The 16,364-nt window shown below is 42.5% G+C and overlaps 2 protein-coding genes across 5 annotated transcripts in view; both read right to left on the bottom strand.

Moving 5' to 3' along the window:
* The window catches only part of LOC128694436 (inositol 2-dehydrogenase), a 35,388-nt gene extending 31,998 nt beyond the window's left edge, over nt 1-3,390 (bottom strand). For all 3 annotated transcript variants that reach the window (XM_070097850.1, XM_070097848.1, XM_070097849.1), the window contains exons 1-3: nt 3,243-3,390; nt 1,944-2,088; nt 1,379-1,485 (exon numbers count right to left, since the gene is read on the bottom strand). Coding sequence is in view for 2 of the 3 variants with exons in the window: in XM_070097848.1 (XP_069953949.1) it covers nt 1,379-1,485; nt 1,944-2,059 (223 nt within the window). In the remaining variant the exon portion in view is untranslated. The remainder of the gene's footprint in view (nt 1-1,378; nt 1,486-1,943; nt 2,089-3,242) is intronic.
* A 4,235-nt stretch (nt 3,391-7,625) lies between these two features.
* LOC138854459 (uncharacterized) overlaps nt 7,626-16,364 on the bottom strand; it is a 28,867-nt gene continuing 20,128 nt past the window's right edge. Inside the window, exon 3 of one of the 2 annotated variants that reach the window (XM_070097846.1) lies at nt 7,626-8,089. In XM_070097846.1, the coding sequence (XP_069953947.1) occupies nt 7,907-8,089 (183 nt within the window). In that variant the 3' untranslated portion in view covers nt 7,626-7,906. The remainder of the gene's footprint in view (nt 8,090-16,364) is intronic. The other variant, XM_070097847.1, reaches the window with a different exon arrangement.

The raw sequence follows: 16,364 nt of genomic DNA, 5'->3' as shown, positions 1-16,364 counted from the left end.
CAACCGGTGAAGAGGCGGGGCCAGGAGCTAGGACTCGACCCCTGCAACCACAAATAGGTGAGTACAGATACACACATGATAAAGCTCACGGAGTAGAAGAGTGACTGGGTAGCGGCCAGTTGAAGAGGCGGGGCCAGAAGCTGTGCCTCGACCCCCCCGCAACCAAAACTAGGTGAGTACACGTGGTAATGTTTTATTTACAGTGAGCAAAGTCAGGGTATTTCTCCAGAATGGTCTGTAATATACAACTGTGGATAAAATACTTTGCCATTTCTTGAACATTTCTGAGTGAGTTGTTTCTAAATTCATTAATTTTATCGCACACCAGTACATAATGACGCAGGGTGTGACAGTGCACCGTGTCAGCGAGCTATATAATATTAAATAACAAGGACACGACATAAAGTAATAATTACAGTACAGTAAAAATATTAACAATAAAAGCACGTTACCATAAGCACCTTGAAGAAGACATGTATTGATCCCAATCCTATCATAATTACGATCCCTGTAGCTCATTTTTCGAGTATATCAAGAGGTAAAATTGTATTTATTTAGAATATTGTAAATATTTTTGTAGACAAATGAGATCAACTTTTCGACAGAAAAAACTACACCTATAAATATAGGTTTAGTCTCTAGTACATAAAGTTTTAGTGAAAATTTCACACTGATTTTTCATTGGGTAGATCAGGAAGGTTGTCAGTGGGTAGATCCGGAAAGTTGTCAGTGGATATATCAGGAAGGTAGTGGGTAGATCAGGAAGGTTGTCAGTGGATATATCAGGAAGGTCAGTGGGTAGATCAGGAAGGTTGTCAGTGGGTAGATCAGGAAGGTTGTCAGTGGGTAGATCAGGAAGGTTGTCAGTGGATATATCAGGAAGGTCAGTGGGTAGATCAGGAAGGTTGTCAGTGGGTAGATCAGGAAGGTTGTCAGTGGGTAGATCAGGAAGGTTGTCAGTGGATATATCAGGAAGGTCAGTGGGTAGATCAGGAAGGTTGTTAGTGGGTAGATCAAGAAGGTTGTCAGTGGATATATCAGGAAGGTCAGTGGGTAGATCAGGAAGGTTGTCAGTGGGTAGATCAGGAAGGTTGTCAGTGGATATATCAGGAAGGTCAGTGGGTAGATTAGGAAGGTTGTTAGTGGGTAGATCAGGAAGGTTGTCAGTGGATATATCAGGAAGGTCAGTGGGTAGATCAGGAAGGTTGTTAGTGGGTAGATCAAGAAGGTTGTCAGTGGATATATCAGGAAGGTCAGTGGGTAGATCAGGAAGGTTGTCAGTGGGTAGATCAGGAAGGTTGTCAGTGGATATATCAGGAAGGTCAGTGGGTAGATCAGGAAGGTTGTTAGTGGGTAGATCAAGAAGGTTGTGGCTTACCTGCACGACCGAGAGCAAATAGTGCAACATTGACGACTTTGAGATCCTCGGGTACGTTTACAGCGTACTTATTACTGAGAGTGTGTAGACCGGCACTCAGCAGGTATCTGTGAGAAGGAAGGTGCTGCTGAGGACTAGGCCCACTGTTCTCACCCATGTTACTATTAACCCTAATAAATTGCTTCAGTCTCTTCATCAGTATATGAACACTAAATGTTTCCCGTGAATAATATAATAAACTGGAACTTTATGTTTTAATCAGAAAGGCTGGCTATTAAGTTGTGCTTGTCATACTGCATTACCCAGGTACTACAAACACTTCACTTGGTTCCATTTAACATATAAAAATTCTACATATTTATGAAAACTCTAACCAAGACCTCCACTCTTCTGTAAAAAACTTCACCCTGACGTAAGCACTCCTTCACCATTATGGGATGAATTACTTGTATGAATTTAACTTTTTTATTGTATCATAATCATAAAGGAAGTAATAAGACTTTAGTATAAAAAGCTCTATTACAGTACAATGGCACTATAACTTTGAATCGGATGATTGACTCACTCTTTATACTTGAAGTCAGTGATGTGGGGAATTTGCTTTCCCTGACTGTAGGGCGAGGCAGATGCGAACTCTGATGTAGACATGTTGGCTTGGAGGACACTATGTACGTTGTACATCACTATTTTTCACATTAGAACACTAATACCTGGAAAAATATATGTTTTTAATCTTTCTCATTTGTAACATTTTAGACAAAGTAACAAAACGTTTAATATTCAAATAGCGTAATAGTTAAGGCAGTCTCAGGGAGGTGCAGTGTATCAGGACCCAACCATTCAAAAGCTACCCAATAAATCTCAATGAAGGGGACCTGTTTGTTGCAGGTCGAGCACCTAAGGCACGTCTCTCAAATATCTGTTATCAGTGCATGTGTTTTTATTTATTTTTGTTTGAAAACTTAGTTGGTCATTGCTGTGAGTTAAAGAAAAACATGTATAAATATATAATATATTTGTTAATGTATTTTGTTTCAAATAAAGTTCACATAGAATTTAGGGAGTGGTAGAAGAAAATACTAAAACAGCTCAGGGAAGAATTCTGAATTTTTCTTTAAGTACGTTTATTCTTTTCTCTGAGGATCCCCAGCCCAGTGAGATTAATAAGTTAAGAAAACCTAGGGAACGAAAGGAAGAGAAGAGTTATTCGATGAGGAGTTGAAAGTATCAGGAAGATGGAGCGAATATTTTGAGAAACTGTTAAATGTTGAGGAAGAAAGGGAAGCTGTGATTTCGTGCATTGACCAGGGAGGTATAACGTTTTTTAGGAGTGAGGACTATCCAGATGTGAGTGTGAGGTGAGTGCTTGAGGCAGTAGGTAAGATGAAAAAGGGTAAAGCAGCTGGGATTCATGGGATCAAGACAAGTTAAAAGCAGGTGGGGATGTGGTTTTGAAATGATTTGTGCATTTATTAAAGGGCTTTTGATTCAAGGAACTGGCGCTTTCCAATTAAAATTCTATTATGTAGTTTGTGACTTAAGTCATTTTACCGAGAATAATTGTTTTTATATTTAACTGCGATGGTTTGATAATTAATTTAATACATTTAGAGTACTAGTGAGTAAACTAATGGGTTAATGCAAAATTCATTCTGTGCGGTGTTAATCCCTTTTGTTTATAGTAATCGGCGGCAGGACCTCAGTGGAAATAAGCTACGTTGACTTTTACACACATGTTAAACTACGTATGATAATTATACTTATGTGTACCTGTACCTGAATAAACTTACAGGATGAAGAGAATATTATTTTTGGTACAAGGACTTGTACAGGAGTAGGTATACACGAAAATGCGAAGGCTTACCGTGTTAGTGATAGCCGTGAACTTGTGGTTGTATAGTAGTCTCTTAATAACACAGAAATGGCAACCAAGTTTAACACATTGACAGATTACATAGGAGCTACAGTCTGTGCCAGCGTTCAGAAGACAGTCAGGTGTCTGTGACGCACGGTAATCTGATATGCGCAGCGCATGTTCCAACGCTTTCAATGCTGCCGTTATCAACCACAACATGTCATACAAATATATATATATATATATATATATATATATATATATATATATATATATATATATATATATATATATATATATATATATATATATATATACATATATGTGTGTGTGTGTGTGTGTGTGTGTGTGTGTGTGTGTGTGTGTGTGTGTACTCACCTAGTTGTGTGTCCGAGCTCCTGTGTGTGTACTCACCTGTGTACTCACCTAGTTGAGGTTGCGGGGGTCGAGTCCGAGCTCCTGGCCCCGCCTCTTCACTGATCGCTACTAGGTCACTCTCCCTGAGCCGTGAGCTTTATCATACCTCTGCTTAAAGCTATGTATGGATCCTGCCTCCACTACATCGCTTCCCAAACTATTCCACTTACTGACTACTCTGTGGCTGAAGAAATACTTCCTAACATCCCTGTGATTCATCTGTGTCTTCAGCTTCCAACTGTGTCCCCTTGTTACTGTGTCCAATCTCTGGAACATCCTGTCTTTGTCCACCTTGTCAATTCCTCTCAGTATTTTGTATGTCGTTATCATGTCCCCCCTATCTCTCCTGTCCTCCAGTGTCGTCAGTTTGATTTCCCTTAACCTCTCCTCGTAGGACATACCTCTTAGCTCTGGGACTAGTCTTGTTGCAAACCTTTGCACTTTCTCTAGTTTCTTTACGTGCTTGGCTAGGTGTGGGTTCCAAACTGGTGCCGCATACTCCAATATGGGCCTAACGTATACGGTGTACAGGGTCCTGAACGATTTCTTATTAAGATGTCGGAATGCTGTTCTGAGGTTTGCTAGGCGCCCATATGCTGCAGCAGTTATTTGGTTGATGTGCGCTTCAGGAGATGTGCCTGGTGTTATACTCACCCCAAGATCTTTTTCCTTGAGTGAGGTTTGTAGTCTCTGACCCCCTAGACTGTACTCCGTCTGCGGCCTTCTTTGCCCTTCCCCAATCTTCATGACTTTGCACTTGGTGGGATTGAACTCCAGGAGCCAATTGCTGGACCAGGTCTGCAGCCTGTCCAGATCCCTTTGTAGTTCTGCCTGGTCTTCGATCGAGTGTATTCTTCTCATCAACTTCACGTCATCTGCAAACAGGGACACCTCAGAGTCTATTCCTTCCGTCATGTCGTTCACAAATACCAGAAACAGCACTGGTCCTAGGACTGACCCCTGCGGGACCCCGCTGGTCACAGGTGCCCACTCTGACACCTCGCCACGTACCATGACTCGCTGCTGTCTTCCTGACAAGTATTCCCTGATCCATTGTAGTGCCTTCCCTGTTATCCCTGCTTGGTCCTCCAGTTTTTGCACCAATCTCTTGTGTGGAACTGTGTCAAACGCCTTCTTGCAGTCCAAGAAAATGCAATCCACCCACCCCTCTCTCTCTTGTCTTACTGCTGTCACCATGTCATAGAACTCCAGTAGGTTTGTGACACAGGATTTCCCGTCCCTGAAACCATGCTGGCTGCTGTTGATGAGATCATTCCTTTCTAGGTGTTCCACCACTCTTCTCCTGATAATCTTCTCCATGATTTTGCATACTATACATGTCAGTGACACTGGTCTGTAGTTTAGTGTGTGTGTGTGTGTGTGTGTGTGTGTGTGTGTGTGTGTGTGTGTGTGTGTGTGTGTGTGTGTGTGTGTGTGTGTGTGTGTGTGTGTGTGTGTGTGTGTGTGTGTGTGTGTGTGTGTGTGTGTGTGTGTGTGTGTGTGTGTGTGTGTGTGTGTGTGTGTGTGTCGTGCCGAATAAGCAAAATTGGTCAGTTAGCAAGAACTCATGTAAAATTAAGTTCTTTCTAAATTTTTCTCTTATACGCTAAAGATATATTTTTTCATTTATATATGTAACACGTGAGGAAATTAAAACTATATCGGAGTATAAAACAAATTCCAACTACACAATAGAACGAAAAACTAATGTAAAAGACCTGGGAGTGATAATGTCAGAGGATTTCACCTTCAAAGACCACAACATTGTATGAATTGCATCTGCTAGAAAAATGACAGGATGGTTAATGAGAACCTTCAAAACAGGTCGCTTGTTCTACTAGGCTGGAATATTGCTGCACACTAACAGCACCTTTTAAGGCAGGTGAAATTGCTGACCTAGAAAATGTACAGAGAACCTTCACGGCACACATAACTGCGATAAAACACCTCAGTTACTGGGAACACTTGAAGTTCCTCAACTTGTACTCCCTAGAACGCAGGCGGGAGAGATACATAATTATATACACTTGGAAAATCTTCGAGGAATTAGCACCAAGCCTGCACACGAAAATCACTCCCTATGAAAGCAAAAGATTCAGCAGACGATGCAACATTTCCCCCAGTGAAATGTAGGGGCGCCACTAGCACGATAGAGAGACAACACAATAAGTGTCAGGGGCCCAAGACTGTTCAACTGCCTCCCAGCATGCATAAGGTGGATTACCAATAGACCCCTGGCTGTCTTCAAGAAGGCACTGGACAGGTACCTGAAGTCAGTATCTGACCAGCCGGGGTGTGGTTCGTACGTCGGGTTGCGTGCGGCCATCAGTAACAGCCTGGTTGATCAGGCCCTGATTCATCATGAGGCCTGGTCAAAGACCGGGCCGCGGGGGACATTGACCCCCGAAACCCTCTGCAGGTATTCTCTAGGTATGTTAATGGAAAAAAATAATAATTTTGTACCAAACGAACCTTAGAAAACTTTCCTAACCTTATTAGAACAAGTGCAATTTAATTTAGCCTAATCCAACTAAATATGTTTTAAATAAGTTTACAATAATTTAATAATAAACAAACAGTGAAATATATTTTTTTCGTTAGGTTCAGAATGATTTTTGCGAAATAATTGCATACACAAATTTTTGCTTGACTTATTCGGCAAGAAGAGCGTTGGTATTTAACCCAAAACAGCAAGTTTTACCTATTCGGCACGACAAATGGCCTTTCAGTGTCATCAGTACACTACTACAACGTACACGAAGTGCAGCTCAGAGGTCAAGTGCCTCTCATAGAGCATGACGTCCACACTTAACTGATTACGTCTGTTTTGATACCACCCGCACTTACATACCACCTACTTCCAGCAACCACTACCAACACTCACTATCACCACCCTCTATCACCAACTACTTTCTATCACCTACTACTACCATCTATTACCTACCACCTACTAACACCATCTACTACCTATCACCCACATTTACTCCTACAGTATATCCCGAAGCGATACGTCATTTGTGCGCTCTGTAATGTATGTTCTGGTGAGGTTCTTTTCACCCTGCTGGGTCCAAATAATGTTTTAGCAGAGATAACCCTAGGAGGCAGCTAAGATGAAAATACACACGCACGAGCTATTAAATCTCTGCTACAAATTCACCTTAAGCCAGCAAAGAGTGTAGCCAACAAGACCGGAAAATACACTTGACCTCATCTTCATTAATAACGATTACCTGGTACGAAATATAACAGTATCAGAGATAATACACTCAGATCACAACATAATAGGAGTACAGACATGCATGCGCATGGCCCCTTACCGGCTAAATGAGATCAGTTATGAGGGTGCCTTCACCAAATTCATCTTTAATAACAAAAACATACATGGGGAAGCAAATCAACCATGTCTTAAATGAAACAAGCTCGGAAGATATCCTAAACATTACGGATCCGAACTTTTGCCCCGTGACCTGGTGGCAAAAGCTCCCGCTTCCCACAGTGAGGGTCCGGGTTCGATTCCCGGCGAAGTGGTGGAAACATCGGACGTGTTTCCTTACACCGGTTGTCTATGTTTATCTATCAGTAAAATGGGTACCTGGGTGTTAATCGACTTGTGTGGGTCGCATCCCTGGACAAAACTGACCTAATTTGCCCGAAATGCTCTGCATAACAAGGAGCTTTCTATATAGTAGTATGTCATTGATGTTAGCTATGGTCTGTATACCTTGTACATATATTTGTAGTAACTAAAGATATTATTATTATTATTATTATTATTATTAAGACAGTGCCACTGTCCCAGGGACAGTACTGGAGGAGGAGACAATGTTAGTGGCACTGTCCAGGGACCATACTGGGGAAGGAGACAATGTTAGTGGCACTGTCCTAGGGATCGTACTGGAGGAGAAGGAAACACATAAAACTATATTTTAATTTCAAAAGCTTGCTTTTGGACAATTAATGATATGACTTGTTGCAATCTGAAGCATTTTATATTTACCCATGAGGAATAGCTGTGAGCACACATAATACAATATACATTTTTTAAAAACATTTCATTGTTCACATTTGCGATTTGTATATTTATAATCATTGGGAATACATAATCCGTCACATTGAACACACAGTTCTGGAGATGCTGGCCACACCAGACAAGATGACAGGCGTGTGGTATGAGGGGTGGAGGCCAGCGCAGCACGCTCTGTAGTTGTCTTGTGCCGGGACATAAGGTTCTTTTCCCTCCTGGGCTTCACGGTCACCTATCCCTGACTGTTGTAGTCTATCTTGCTGCGGTCAGAATCAGTGGTGCGCCTACTGGGTGTGAAGATGACGGAGGGGTCGAGAAGCGGTTGTTCGGTGCGGTAGAGGTGCACCAAGTAAGCTGGCATCATGGAACCGAAGCCTCGCTTGTCCGACACTTCTTGCTTCTGCCACAGCGCCTGCTGATGACAACCGAGGTGTGATACTTTCTCTTAATTCTTGGATTTAGTTTTCAGTGTAGTGTATAACGAGACAATGTGTTTAAATAATTTTGCTAACAAGGGTCATGATATGGTTATATTAATATTAGCTGGCCAAGACGGACCGAAACGTCGTCGTAAGCTTCTGTCTTTTATGTGCGGGTTATTTGTGTATCGTTCCAGTCACGGTATTGTGCCTTTTTGTTATTTATTAATATAATGTGTTAATAAATAACAAAAATGGCACAATACCGTGACTGGAACGATACACAAATAACCCGCACATAAAAGAGAGAAGCTTACGACGACGTTTCGGTCCGACTTGGACCATTGACAAAGTCACACTAACCAGGTTCGAGGTTCGAGGTTCGAGGTTCTGACCAGAGCTTTGGTAAGAGGGGAGTGGGGGAAGAAGGATGGGTAAGGATGGAAGTTTGAGAAAGGTTGGGGAGGGAGGAGGGGTAGGTGGGGATATAAAAAGGTAGTGGCCTATCCACTTTGGTGTAATTTGAATATGCATGTGTGCATATTAAGTAATTTATGAAGAGGTTGGTTATGTGTGTAGGGTATACCTCCTGCCCATCAATTACGCAATGCTATATTGTGTTATACCACTGCGCCATTGAATTGGAAGGATGCATACTGTATAGAATTGCTTGCCTTTTTTTTTTCGCAAGAGGTTGGTCAGGAGGCGCAGCTGCAGGCGAAGGTTGCTGGGCATTCGATGGAGGTTGGTTGCTCACCTGGAGTCGGCCAGCAAGGCAGTGACTGAGGTGGTGTCCTGCTGTATTGTAGTAGTAGATGTAGCGAGGTCAGTTGTGAGGTGTTGGTTGATAGAGATGGGTCACCCGGAGATGGGGAGGGCTTGCCCGTGTTACTGGACATAGAATGGTTCTGGTGGTATCCATTCTTCTTCTGGGGGGAGGCCGCTTAAGATATTGGGATGAGGGAAATTCTCCTTGTGGATAAAGCGTCGAACTCTTTGTTGGAGGCTCATTCTTTGGGATCTGTGGGGAGGGGTGGTGATGGTATAGTTGGTTGTGTTCACTGGTTGGGGGGGGATTCTCTCTGTCAGGCATGTAGAGTTCCTGCATGTCATATAGTTGTCTCTTAGTAAGTTTGTCTAATCGGACGTTGATTGCAGGGATTCTCTGTTGTATGTGTAGGTCCTCTGATCTGATTCTGTCTCTGAGTCTGGTGTTCGTGATGAAGCGGAGGGCTTTGTTTTGTACTCTTTGGAGTTTGAGCATGTTGGTTTTGGTTGTGAGCGACATGGGTACGCAGGGGTATTCTAGCAGAGGTCTGATCATCATCTTGTACAGGTGAAGTTTGATGTGGGGAGGGGCTGTTTTGAATCGATAAAGTTGGCCAAGGCGGGCTTTTGCTAGGTTTACTTTTTTGGTTACGTGGGTTGTAGAGTTGAGTAACCTGCCGATCTCGTATCCTAGGATCTTGTTTGGGTTCCTTATAGCAATACGGGTACCTCTGATGGAAATGCCCCCTTTTTCTTCTATGGTTGATGGTAAGCACCCAACGGTGCTGATGAGGACTTTGTCAGGGTTGGTTGTGATTCTCCATTTTTTCTCCCACCTGGCAGTTCTATTTAGTTCTTCATTCATTTTCTCGATTGCTCTCCTGTGCTTGTTTACACCAGCTGTAGGGGTGGAGGAGACAACATGGATGACATCGTCTGCGAATTGGGTGATGATGGTGTCGGTATGTTCAGGTTGGGGGAGGTTGTTGACGTATATGTTGAAGAGGACGGGGCTGAGGCAGGAGCCTTGGGGTACTCCTGCTGTTGGTGTGAAGGGGGTTGCTTCTGCTCCATGGAAGGTGGGGATGATTTTTCTTCCTGTTAAGAAGTTGTAGATGAGCCTGAGAAAGGTCCAGTTGTGGTCAGAGAGGTCTACGAGTTTGTAAATGAGACCGTCGTGCCAAAGGCTGTCGAAGGCCTTGTGAACGTCCCTGGTGGCGATTAGGGCCAGGTTCCCTTGCTTCTTCAGGCTGGCCACAGCATCGTAGATGATGTTTATGGCATGCTGAGTGCTGCGGTGGGACCTGAAGCCGAACTGCCTTTCAGAGAATAGGTGGTTGAACTCCATGTAATAGTTGAGTCTGTTGGAGATTATTCTTTCAAAGACTTTGCCTGTGACTTCGAGTAGGGAGATGGGTCTGTAGTTCTCGGGATTGTGGTTGTCCTTGTTTGGTTTGGCGATGAAGATCATCTTAGCTGTCTTGAAAGCCACTGGGAAGTGACTGGATGCCAAGATGGCGTTGTAGATATTCACCAGGGACATCTTGCAGTTACGGGGGAGGTACTTTAGTTGTTTAGCTCTTATGCCTGATGGGCCTGGAGCTGTGTTTCTCAGTCGCCCTATGACTTGGGATACTTCTCTGAGCATGACTGGTCTGGTGAGGGGATGTTCGTCTTCAAGGGTAGCTGTGTCTATTGATGGAATGGGATGAAAGTCTTCTAGGTTCTCGTCCCGCCATTGATTGACCCACTGATAGTGGGTGTTGTTAAATCTTCTGCTGTCGTTGTGTGAAAGGATGTTCTCCCATACTTCCCCCATCAGCTTGGCTTGGTCCAGTGGGTCTTCAAGTAGGGTAGCCACAACCTCACCATTTGCGTCGGTGAAGGAGTGAGAGAGGTGTTGAGTGGGAGTGTGTTTGGCCCATAGTAGTCTGCGGATCGTGTTCCAGAATTGGTCAGGGTGGCATTTGTACTGGTTGGCTTGGCGCACAAGATATTCCCAAAGGTCTCTCTTATGCTGTGTTATTAGGGCGATTAGCTCTCTTCTCGATCTTAGTAGGGCTTCCCGGGAGGGTTGCCCTGTGAGGAAGTGTCTACTGCAATCTAATTGGTACCTGTTCATTCTGTCCTTGATTTCCCTAGTTGGTTTGTATTGTTGGTAAATCTTGGACGTTGCACACTAACCAGAGGTGGAGCAGGACGGCTATATATAGGCAGGAAGAGGTGGTGGTAGTAGTAGTAGTAGTAGTAGTAGTACAAGCATTGTATATAATACCGACAAGATGAAATTAAGACACATGCACAACACCTGGGCATCCCCAACGTAGACGTTTCGCCATCCAGCCAGCCACTGGATGGCGAAACGTCCACAACAAAGACAACCAGATGCCGCACATGTGTCTTAATTTCAACAGTAGTAGTAGTAGAAGAAGAGGTAGTAGTAGTGGTAGTGGTAGAAGTGGGAAATAAGGAAGACGAGCCAGTCAAATACAAAGGAAGGGGAGCACTGCAAGAGAGCTAGATGCCCACAGAGGGAGAGCAAGCGCACAGAGGTGTGTGAAAGGGGAAGTGGTGAAATAAATGAGGAAGGAACAGAAACACGAGACAGGAGAAAGAAAGACAACCCAGAGGAGAAAAGGAAAGAGGAAAGGGGAAGTGGAAGAAGAAGAAAAAGAAAAAGAAAAAATGAGGATTCAGGTTAAGTCACGGGTGTTCTGAAGTTTGGAGCATTTTACAATGTAGTGGGAGAGGAAGGCAGCTACAGAGACGAAGCCAGGGCTAAGGTTCATACAAGGAAAGTTGTGTATTAGAGAGGATTCAACTAGACGCCGACTGTTCGAGTTGGAAGTAGGGAAGATAGTTTTAGCAGAAGACCAGTCAATAGGATGGCTATGATCTCTGACGTGACAGAAAAGAGCATTGTTAGTGTCGGCAAGCCTAACACTATTTTTGTGCTCCCTAAGTCTGTCAGAACACCCGTGACTTAACCTGAATCCTCATTTTTTCTTTTTCTTTTTCTTCTTCTTCCTCTTCCCATTTCCTCTTTCCTTTTCTCCTCTGGGTTGTCTTTCTCTCTCCTGTCTCGTGTTTCTGTTCCTTCCTCATTTATTTCACCACTTCCCCTTTCACGCACCTCTGTGCGCTTGCTCTCCCTCTGTGGGCATCTAGCTCTCTTGCAGTGCTCCCCTTCCTTTGTATTTGACTGGCTCGTCTTCCTTATTTCCCACTTCTACCACTACCACTACTACTACCTCTTCTTCTTCTACTACTACTACTACTGTTGAAATTAAGACACATGTGCGGCGTCTGGTTGTCTTCGTTGTGGACGTTTCGCCATCCAGTGGCTGGCTGGATGGCGAAACGTCTACATTGGGGATGCCCGGGTGTTGTGCATGTGTCTTAATTTCATCTTGTCGGTATTATATACAATGCTTGTACTACTACTACTACTACTACTACCACCACCACCTCTTCCTGCCTATATATAGCCGTCCTGCTCCACCTCTGGTTAGTGTGACTTTGTCAATGGTCCAAGTCGGACCGAAACGTCGTCGTAAGCTTCTCTCGTTTATGTGCGGGTTATTTGTGTATAATGTGTTAATATAATGCCTAATATTAATATAATGTGTGAAGCGAGAGCTTCACACATTGAGGGTCCGGGTTCGATTCCCGGCAAGGGTGAAAACCTTGGACGTGTTTCCTTACACCGGTTGTCATTGTTTACCCATCAGTAAAATGGGTACCTGGGTGTTAGTCGACTGATGTGGGTCGCATCCTGGGACCAAATTGATCTAATTTGCCCGAAATGCTCTTCATAAGCGGCTTTTTATGTAGTAGTATGTTATTGATGTCAGCTAGGCCTGTATACTATGTACATGTACTTGTAGAAATAAAGATATTGTTATTACTATCACAATGTTTTATCCTGACGCTTTTCCTAATTGAACTTGCCAGATTGGATGGACGTGAATGACTTCTTCCACTCCCCCCAAAAAGTGATATCAATACTTGTTGTGAGCTGAACTCTGTGCCAATGAAGAAGGGAACGGTAGCTTCTATTGAGAATGGGACTAAAATAAATAATTGCACTTCTACTATACAGTACAGGCTGAACTGAGCGCTAGACTCCTCTTGCTCAACCCTTATCAGAAATAATGGGGGCAAATTCCTAGGCTTATACCTTGACAACAACCTGAATTTCAGCACCCACATCCGGCATATAACCAAAAAAGTATCCAAAACGGTTGGGATCCTCTCCAAGATACGATACTACGTGCCGCAAAATGCCCTTCTCACACTATACCACTCACTTATTTATCCATACCTCACCTATGCTATTTGTGCTTGGGGATCAACTGCAGCAACACACCTAAAGCCAATAATAACCCAACAAAAAGCTGCAGTAAGAATAATCACTAAATCCCATCCCTGGCAACACACCCCCCCACTCTTCTTAGACCTAAACTTACTCCCAGTTCAGTACATCCACACTTACTACTGTGCAATCTACATTTACAGGGCCTTAAACTCTAATATCAACCTTGACCTAAAACGCTTTCTTGATAGTTGTGACAGAACCCACAGGCATAACACCAGACACAAACATCTCTACGACATTCCCCGTGTCCAACTAAACCTTTACAAAAATTCAATGTATGTCAAAGGCCCTAAAATCTGGAACACCCTACCTGAGAACTCTAGAACTGCAGACACATTCATCACCTTCAAAACTACCATTAGAAAATATCTTATCTCCCTGATACACCCCGTCAACTAACTACACGAATACCACCTGGTGATTCACACTTACACTCACTGACTCATTTGACCATAAACAGAAATATTAACCTCAATCTTAAAATAATGAATCCTGTGATACTCCAATACTGAAACTATGTACTGTGCCAAAACAAAAGCATTCACATTGCTAAACTCACAAACTAGTATTTAGTCACTTAGCCATAATACCAACTTACCTCATAATTTGTAATATTTTACAATTAAGAATAAAACTAAGTCTGCCCGAAATGCCTAGCCATGCTAAGCGTTCTAGTGGTACACTCTGTAATCACTATTTTACTACATGTAAACCACACAATAACCAAATTTCTGTAAACTCATCATTGTAATCCTTATAGAGAATAAACTTTGAATTTGAATTGAATTTATGGGAGGTCACTTGATGCAGGTTAAGGGCTCTTAATCCAAGGAATTGAATTTGTTCTCCCACCTCTTTGGATCGAACTCTATTGCTTCCCATTACCAAGGCACTGTATGGGCCCCCTGTAAGTTTAGCATCTCCCCCTAAATATTTTGACAATCTTTGTGTTTACCGTCACCAGAGTCTCTCATTTCCTCGGAATTACTAAACACCACAAATGTAGTTGAAGTTTTGACTGTAAATATTGGAAACCAGAACCTTGTCATTGTGGTTGTATGAAACCCACCAGATACAATTTTCCAACAGTTCAAGGAACAACTCTTGAAAATTGACTGGAAAGTCTTCAAACCCCAGCCCCAAATATCTTGTTGCTGGGTGATTTCAACTTAAGACACTTAAAATACAGGAATGTGGCAAGTAATGTTTTAGCAGAGATAACCCCTGAAGCAGCACAGATGAAAATTCACAAACACACATGAGCTATTAAATCTCTGCAACAAATTCACCATGGCCTAGCAGATAGTGGAGCCAACAAGACTGGAAAATACACATGACCTTATCTTCACTAATAATGATGATATGTAAAGTAAAAGGACACAAGTGCAACTAATGTGACATTTTATTGTGGCAACGTTTCGCTCTCCAGGAGCTTTATCAAGCCATTACAAACAATACATGGACACAGAGGGCATATAAAGGCTCAGAGTGAGGTGCAATACTAGTGAGGTACCATTTCGATGTTCACTAGTAGTAGTAGTAGTAGTAGTAGTGACAAAAGTTGTAATACAATATGGTAGAGCGATTAATAAATATAAAAGCTATTCCTTGGGTAACATAAAAATAGGTTGGACAAATATAGACTGGAAAGAGGCAGGTTGTTTCAGTGTTCACTCTCTGTAATGTGCTTTGTGTAGTATAACAGGAGAGACTATGTGATGGCAGGGTTAACTGCTTTCAGGAGGATTCTTGCTAAGACTTCGGAGATGGTATAAAAATAGATGGAGCAGTAACAGAGTCTGTTTGGGTAGAGTTCGTGGAGGGTCAAGAAAAACTAATTCTAGGTGTAATATACCGACCTCCAGGCTTGGATCACGATAGAGAGAGACTTCTTTGGGACGAAATTGTTAGGGCTTCTGGACACAGTAACATAGCCATAGTAGGGGACTTTAACTTTAGTCAAATTGACTGGAATTCTTTGACAGGTAATCTAGAGTCCAGTGACTTTATGGAAACAGTTCAGGACTGTTTTCTGAAACAGTGTGTAACTGAGCCTACCAGGGGTAATAATTTGCTAGACATAGTCTTGTCAAATAAGGAAACACTCGTGAATAACCTGGAGATCACTGAAGAGCTTGGCGCAAGTGATCACAAATCCATCACTGTTAGCATTAATTGGGAAAACAAGAATAATGATTTTCGTTCTGCCGATTATAATGGACTTAGAGAACATCTGTCTAATCTTGATTGGGGTTATCTAGCTAATGATTTTATTGACGATAATCATACTTATGAATATGAAGGGATCTGCTTTTATGATTGTTTTCTTAATAATGTACACAGTGCCCAGAGTATATACATTCCCCAGAGAGAAATTAGGTCTAATAATAACGATCCCAAATGGGTTAACAGGAGGCTAAAGCATCTATTAGGGGAGAAAAGGGGAATTTATAGGCGCATCAAAAGAGGAGAGGTTAACCTTACTGACCAATATGTTCAGCTTAAAAGAGAAGTAAAAAAGGCGATTAGAAAGGCTAAACGTGACTATGAAATTAGAGTTGCTAATGAATCAAAGACTAATCCAAAGGGGTTCTTTCAAGTGTATAGGACGAAGGTGAAGGAAAAAGTAGGACCTCTGAAATCTGGGAATGGACAGCTGACAGATAATGAACTGGAAATGTGTTCCTTATTTAATGACTATTTTTTGTCAGTTTTTACACAGGAAGATGTAAATGAGATTCCAGTAATTAACAATTATTTAGTTCCTGATGAATTTAAGTTAACTAATATTACTGTCACGAGGGACATGGTTATTAAACAGATAGACAAACTGAAACAAAATAAGTCCCCGGGACCCGATGAGTTGTAAAGTAAAAGGACACAAGTGCAACTAATGTGACATTTATTGTGGCAACGTTTCGCTCTCCAGGAGCTTTATCAAGCCATTACGTAATGGCTTGATAAAGCTCCTGGAGAGCGAAACGTTGCCACAATAAATGTCACATTAGTTGCACTTGTGTCCTTTTACTTTACCCGATGAGTTGTTTTCAAGGGTACTTAAGGAATGCAAGATGGAGCTTAGTCAGCCATTAACGAGTGTATTCAATGCGTCCATCCTTACCAGT

Source organism: Cherax quadricarinatus, chromosome 60 (genome assembly GCF_038502225.1).
Source record: "Cherax quadricarinatus isolate ZL_2023a chromosome 60, ASM3850222v1, whole genome shotgun sequence".
Classification (NCBI taxonomy): domain Eukaryota; kingdom Metazoa; phylum Arthropoda; class Malacostraca; order Decapoda; family Parastacidae; genus Cherax; species Cherax quadricarinatus.
Note: the sequence above shows the minus strand (reverse complement) of the source record. Positions and strands in the feature narration are given on the sequence as shown.